Consider the following 7,207-nt stretch of genomic DNA (forward strand, 5'->3'; position numbering starts at 1 on the left):
CAATCATGGGGAAGACTGCTGACTTGACAGTTGTCCAAAAGACGACCATCGACACCTTGCACAAGGAGGGCAAGACACAAAAGGTCATCGCTAAAGAGGCTGGCTGTTCACAGAGCTCAGTGTCCAAGCACATTAATAGAGAGGCGAACTGTCCTGTCCTGTAACTTTTGGTTGTATTTCTTTTTGCAAAAAAACCCCTTCCTCTTGCAGTACACAGCCTTCTCTCACTCTCTATTAACTTTCTTTTGATGAGACAGAAAATGATGAAAAGGAAAAGCACAAACACCATGTTTGCCATTTGCATTTTGTTCAGCTCCTAGTCTGACAATAAATACCATCACTCACTGTCTTCTCATGCAGCTAGTCAAAAAAAATCATAGCCGCTTCATTGTCAACCAAACAATAAACCCTGCATCCTTAGTTACACTGCCAAGTCCCCCAGAATGAAGTCAAGAGCTTTGGCAAATACAGACAAATCATAATCGATGCCATCATCAAGAGTTTCTCCCTCAGACCAACATGAGATCATAAACTAGCTATTATTCTCACTTCCTTTCATTTTCACAATTTTTCCACACCTGCACTCCATCTTCATATCATATATGGCAAAGGTCCCGTTTTATTCATTTTCCACCCAGAATGTTCTCTACCTTCTCCAGCTGTGACTCCTGTAGGTCAGGGAATTCATGCTGAAGATCAGCCAAATTGACTGACTTAAGTTTCTTCTCTAACTTGTTTCTAGAAGCTGTGTCCCTTGCCTGGTCTTTCTCTTTCTGTCTTTTCACTAAATGCTCCATCAATTAAATACCCCCTTTTCACTTATTTCTCCTCCTCATATTGTACATCTCAGAACTGAAGAATTATGTTGGATATTTATTCATGCACACATAGGATTTGCATGGGACATTGTATCTTGAACATGGTTAGTCGTAAACAGAGTTTGAATAATGGTAAGGTGTACCAGTCAATATTTGATGTCCTCTAAACTTACTGTAAAAACAGTCAAAATACAATATCAATTACATACAAAGCTTTTAACAATTAAGCTTCATCTTGTATTAAAGATCTTATTGTTCCATATTTTTGTAACAAAACATTTCACCGTCATACTGCAGGTTTATTTGTGGTTCCTAGAGTTTCCAAAAGTAAAATGGGAGGCATAGCTTTCAGCTATCAGGCTCCTCTTGTGCGGAATCAACTTCCAGTTTCTGTCCATGAGGCTGATACCCTGTTTACTTTTAAGACTAGGCATAAGCCTTTCATTTTTGATAAATCAATAGTTACGGTTGGCTTGGGTTTCCTGAGGTATCCCTTAGTTATGCTCCCATATGCTTAGACTGCTGGACGACAAACTGATCACATTTCCTCATTTCCTCACTCTTCTGTCTTTACTCTATCTCCTCACCATGTTTGCATGTTTAATTATTACAGCCATTATCCTTATGTTTTCTGTTCTTCTTATCATAAAAAAACTACAGCCGGCTCATTACTTTATGTCTGTGTCTGTGTCTCCATCCTGTCCTCTCAAATCCCTGAGTCCAGTCCTGAGTCTTATTCTGTTAAAGGTTTCTTCCTGTTAAAGAAACCTCCAACAGAACTACGCTCTCTCCCATTCTGTTCAGCAGGATAGGAGATTGCAACTAAGTAAAGATTTTATGCAATCTGCTGGGTTCCTCAGATAGATAATGTTTACTAATTGACATTTCATAATTTACTGTATAGTATAAAAAGTACTGTAGCATGATAATTAGAATGAATTGACTAATTGGATTTGAATCTGGATAGGAATTAGATTTATGATTTGAACTTTTATTTCTTTTGTATATTGCCCTGAGATTACTTTTTTTGTGAAATGATATTTTTTCCAGAAACTGAATTGAAATTTACTTTAAAAATCTGGTTGTTGCTTCAGAATTTTGAGTCTCATCTTCCTGTTGTCCTGCAGCCACAGAGATTTGAAGCCTGAGAACTTATTGTTAGATGAGAAGAACAACATCAGAATCGCAGACTTTGGCATGGCGTCTCTGCAGGTCGGGGACAGTCTACTGGAGACCAGTTGTGGGTGAGTACATCTTAAAAGTTTAATCTACATTCTAGTCAAACACAGTACTAATTTTAAAGTTATGGCACTTAACATTTTTACTCTGTCTGTTTCGTGTGCCTTTAATCTTGATTTAAATATTTAAATGTTTTAGATTGTTGACGTTCTTAAAGTTAAAATCTGCTCCAAATTATTTTTGACTGAATAAAAAATAGATGAAAAACAAATCCTGTAAAACACTAAAGCCTCACAAGACAAGGAAAAACATATAGATGATGAGCAATGTCCTCATTATATTTTAAACAACATAGACTATGCGCTCCTCAAAACACAGCAATGTTTATTCATCATCTGTTCATGTCTTGGAACAGTTTAATTTAAAGTCTAATTCACAAGTTCCTGAGACCTCTGCAGTTTCTGGTCATTTTCTAAAAAACTGAACAGAAACAATCAGGGACACATTAAAATAGCCTCAGTACATTGAAAGTGGGAAGAATTATTAACCTTATTTTGGCAAACTGATGATCAACTAGAAAATTTTACTAGAATGAGGATCAAGTTTAGAGTTATGTCTTAGACTTTCAAGTATGAAGTCTCAACCGTCCGCGGACAGTCCGCCCAGAGTCCATGCAGCTCAGTGCTGCATAGAAAGCATCAGTCGCGCTGCGCATCACAGAGTTTGTAAGACAGAAACACTAGAACTGTGTTATATTGGTTTTAAAAAAGCCAGTCTCTGTTTCCCTTCCCACCACTGTGGTTATTGTTCAAATAAATGTGTTTTCTGAACATGTGCTACTCTTTATTTCTGTTACTAGTTTGAATAAATAAATCATCACTGCACTTGGTGGCACATGGAGGAGAGTGCGTAGGCAAAAAAAAAAATGCTCTCAAAAATGACCGTCCAATGGCTCAGCCTATTGTCGATGGTTGATAAATTCGTCCAATTGCCCAACCTTACTCTGAGGCCTTCAAGAACAGGTGTGATTATACTGAGAATAATTTACACAAAGGTGGACTCTATTTACTAATTAGGCAACTTATGAAGGCAGTTAGTTGCACTAGACTTTAGTTAGGGGTCAGAGTAAAGGAGGCTGAATACAAATGCATGCCACACTTGTCAGATTTTTATCTGTAAAATCTTTGAAAACCATGTATCATTTTTCTACCACTTCACAATTATGCATTACTTTGTGTTGGTCTATCACATAAAATCATAGTAAAATACTTTAAAGTTTGTGGTTGTAATGTGACAAAATACAGAAAAGTCCAAGGTTCAAGTTCAAATACTTTTCTAAGGTACTTTATATATATAACACTTCCATCTCACCCTATTTGTTCCACATGGTGGTTCCACTTTGACTTCAAGCTCAGGTCCTCTACCAGAGGCCTGGGAGCTTGAGTAAGTAAGTAAGTAAGTAGAGTTTATTTATAAAGCGCTTTTCACAGACAAAATCGCAAAGCGCTGTACAATAATAAAAACAGTAAAAACAAAAATCAACCTTAAAAACCATACCAAACACAAAAAAACCACCAGAAGAAACACAACAAAATCAAGAGATAAAAGCCTGGGAAAATAAAAATGTTTTTAGCTGCTTTTTAAAAACCTCCACAAAGTCAGCAAAACGGAGCTGCAAGGGCAAACTGTTCCACAGCCTTGGGCCACCGACTGAAAGGCGCGGTCCCCTTTAGTTTTTAATCGTGTTCGTGGAACAACCAAAAGATTTAGACCTTCAGAACGAAGACCACGGGCAGCAGAATATTTAGTTAAAAGTTGACAAAGATAGTCAGGAGCGTGGCCATGTAATGCTCTGTATGTCAACACAAGAACTTTAAAACAAATTCTAAAATCAACTGGTAGCCAGTGTAATGAAAATAGAACAGGAGTGATATAACAGAATTTACTGGATTTGGTGAGGAGTCTGGCTGCTGCATTCTGTATGGATTGCAAACGTGAGCTTGAGGCTTTATCCAGGCAGGAAAAAAGGGCATTACAGTAGTTTAGGCGAGATGATACAAAAGCATGAATGATTTTCTCTAGGTCAACTCAGGAGACCATTTGTCTGATTTTAGAGATGTTTCTTAAATGAAAGAAACAAGAATGGGAAACAGCCTTAATGTATGAGTCGAAGCCTAATGAAGAATCAAATGTGACACCTAGATTTTTTACCCTTGTTTTTACTAACTGGCAAAAAGATGCAATTTTCTGGCTGATATTGTTGTGTAGATGACTGGGAGCAATAATCATAGTTTCTGTCTTACTGGTATTTAGAACCAGAAAGTTACTGGAGAGCCAATCACTGATACAGGACAAACATTGAACGAGGGTGGCCAACCTGTCCAGTTGATGCAGTCTAAATGACAAACACAACTGAATGTCATCATCGTAAATATGATAAGAGATATCTGAAAAAGACTGAATAATACAAGCAAGTGGAATAATATAAAAAGAAAACAGAAGTGGACCCAAAACTGAGCCTTGTGGCACGCTCTTCTGGACAGAGATCTCTAAGGTTGTTCCTGTGATCTGTTGGAGCCTCTCTTCCAGTTTGGGGGTCACAGCACCAAGTGCTCCAATGACCACTGGTACCACTGAGGCCTTGACTTTCCACAACTTCTCTATTTCTTTTTTCAGCCCTTGGTACTTCTTAAGCTTTTCGTGCTCCTTCTTCCTGATGTTACAGTCGCTTGGGACCGCTACAACTATCACCACTGCTTTCTTCTGTATCTTATCTATCACCACAATGTCTGGTTGTCTAGCCATCACCTGTTTGTCAGTCTGTATCTGGAAGTCCCACAGTATCTTAGCCTTGCCATTCTCCACCACCTTAGGTGGAGTCTCCCACTTTGACTGTGGGACTTCAAGTCCATACTTTGTACAGTTGTGCCTGTATACTATTCCAGCCATTTGGTTATGGTGTTCCATGCATGCTTTGCCTGCCTGCATCTTACATCCTGCTATTATGTGCTGGACTGTCTCAGGGGCATCTTTTCACAGCCTGCATATTGGGTCCTGCCTGGTATGATAGACCCCAGCCTCTATTGCTCTTGTGTTGAGGGCATGCTCTTGTGCTGCCGTGATTAGTGCCTCTGTGCTGTCTTCCAGTCCAGCCCTTTCTGGCCACTGGTAGGATTCGTTGATATCAGCCACTTCCCCAATATGCTGGTAGTACATACAAGGCAGGGGCTTGTCTTTCCATGAGTGTTCCTCTTTCTCCCCTTCCACATTGGGTTTCTGCTGCCTGAGGCATTCACTTAGCAGATCATCATTGGGGGCTTTCTTCCTGATGTACTCCAGGATCTTGATCTTTTCATCCTGTGTAGTGGCTCTGATGCTCACTAGTCCTCTGCCTCCCTCCTTTCTCTTAGTGTACAGTCTCAGGGTGCTAGAACTAGGGTGAAACCCTCCATGCATTGTGATGAGCCTTCGTGTCTTCATGTCAGTGGCTTCTGACTCCTCTTTTGGCCTGGTTATTATAACAGCAGGGTATCTAATGACTTGCACCCCATATGTGTTGATGGCTTGGACTTTGTTCTTACCATTCAGCTGGCTCTTCAGGACCTGCCTTACTCTCTGTAGGTACTTGATTGTGGCTGACTTCCTTGCGGCCTCATCCTGGTTGCCATTTGTTTGTGGTATACCAAGGTACTTGTAGCTGTCCTGGAGTTTTGCAATGTTGCTATCAGGTAGTTCAGTTCCTTCAGTTGTGATCACATTGCCTCTCCTGGACACTATTCAGCTGTACTTATCAAGTCCTAATGACAAACCAATGTCCTTGCTGTAGATCCTGGTGAGGTGGATCAGTGAGTCGATGTCTCACTCACTTTTGGCATACAGCTTGATGTCATCCATGTAGAGGAGGTGACTGATGCCTTTTCTACTTTGGAATCGGTATCCATAGCCACTCTTTGCAATCGTCTGGCTGAGGGGGTTCAGGCCTATGCAGAACAGGAGTGGAAACAAACCTTGGTATATGTCACGTTTGATGCTGACTTGTGCAATTGGCTTTGAATTTGGCCTCTTAAGTTGTCTTCCAAATTCCCATTGAGTTCTTAATGAAGGATTTTAGTGTCCTGTAGTGTACAGTTTCAAGAACTCCAGTATTCATGTGTGGGACATCGAGTCATATGCTTTCCTGTTGTCAATCCAGGTAGTGCACAGGTTTGTGTGTCTGATCTTACAGTCTCGAGCTATAGTTCTGTCTACTAGTAGCTGGTGCTTGGCTCCCCTGGGGTTGATGCCTCGCTCATTTATTGATCCATGTGCCTATTCATCTTAGCTGCTATGATGCCTGATAGGAGCTTCCATGTTGTACAGAGGTAGGTGATTGGCCGGTAGTTGTAAGGAATTGCCCATTTCTGGGGGTCATTCATGATCAATACTGTCCAGCCTTGGGTCCACCACTCAGGGTGGGTCCCTTCCATCAGTAGCTGGTTCATTTGTCCTGCTAGGCATTCATGGAGAGCAGTCAGATTCTTCAGCCAGTAGGTGTGGATCATGTCAGGCCCTGGTGCACTCCAGCTTTTCATTTCTGAGACTGTCTTGAATGTCTGGCCACTGTTATGGTTACTGGTTCTTGCTCTGGGAGATTGGTGTGATCAGATCTTAGATCCTGAAGCCATGGAGCATTATCATTGTGGGATGCCTCCTTCTCCCATATGCTTCTCCAGTATTGCTCAGTCTCAGCTCTGGTTGGACCTACTCTCTTGTTATTCCCCTGCAATTGAGAGCACACTTTGGATGGTGCAGTGGAGAATACCATTTATTCTCCTGGCTTCCGCTTCTTAAGTGTATCTACTTAGATGAGTGGCCGGACACACACAGACATATGAAGAACCACCAAAGGTAGAATGTTTCCTCACACAACTCATAACTTTAATGAGTGTAAGATTTTGTCACAACTCATTTAAGAAGCACAAATAGAGCCTTTCTTTTCTGTTGTCGTTTCATCTGATCTGCGGCCGCATGTTTTGGACACTCGGGTGAAGAGAGGGGCGGAGCTGTCAACTGACCACTACCTGGTGGTGAGTTGGCTCCTTTGGTGGGGGAGGATGCCGGTCAGACCTGGCAGGCCCAAACGTATTGTGAGGGTCTGTTGGGAACGTCTGGCAGAGTCTCCTGTTAGGCGGAGCTTTAACTCCCACCTCCGGGAGAACTTCGAACATGTT

General features: G+C 41.2%; 1 protein-coding gene across 9 annotated transcripts in view; it reads left to right on the forward strand.

The window, feature by feature from the left end:
• Window positions 1-7,207, forward strand: part of LOC108243991 (serine/threonine-protein kinase BRSK2) — a 263,837-nt gene that overhangs the window by 153,937 nt on the left and 102,693 nt on the right. For all 9 annotated transcript variants that reach the window (XM_017429805.3, XM_017429801.3, XM_017429802.3 and 6 more), the window contains exon 5: window positions 1,946-2,062. In XM_017429805.3, the coding sequence (XP_017285294.1) occupies window positions 1,946-2,062 (117 nt within the window). The remainder of the gene's footprint in view (window positions 1-1,945; window positions 2,063-7,207) is intronic.

This window comes from Kryptolebias marmoratus, linkage group LG15, assembly GCF_001649575.2.
Source record: "Kryptolebias marmoratus isolate JLee-2015 linkage group LG15, ASM164957v2, whole genome shotgun sequence".
NCBI classification, from domain to species: Eukaryota; Metazoa; Chordata; class Actinopteri; order Cyprinodontiformes; family Rivulidae; genus Kryptolebias; species Kryptolebias marmoratus.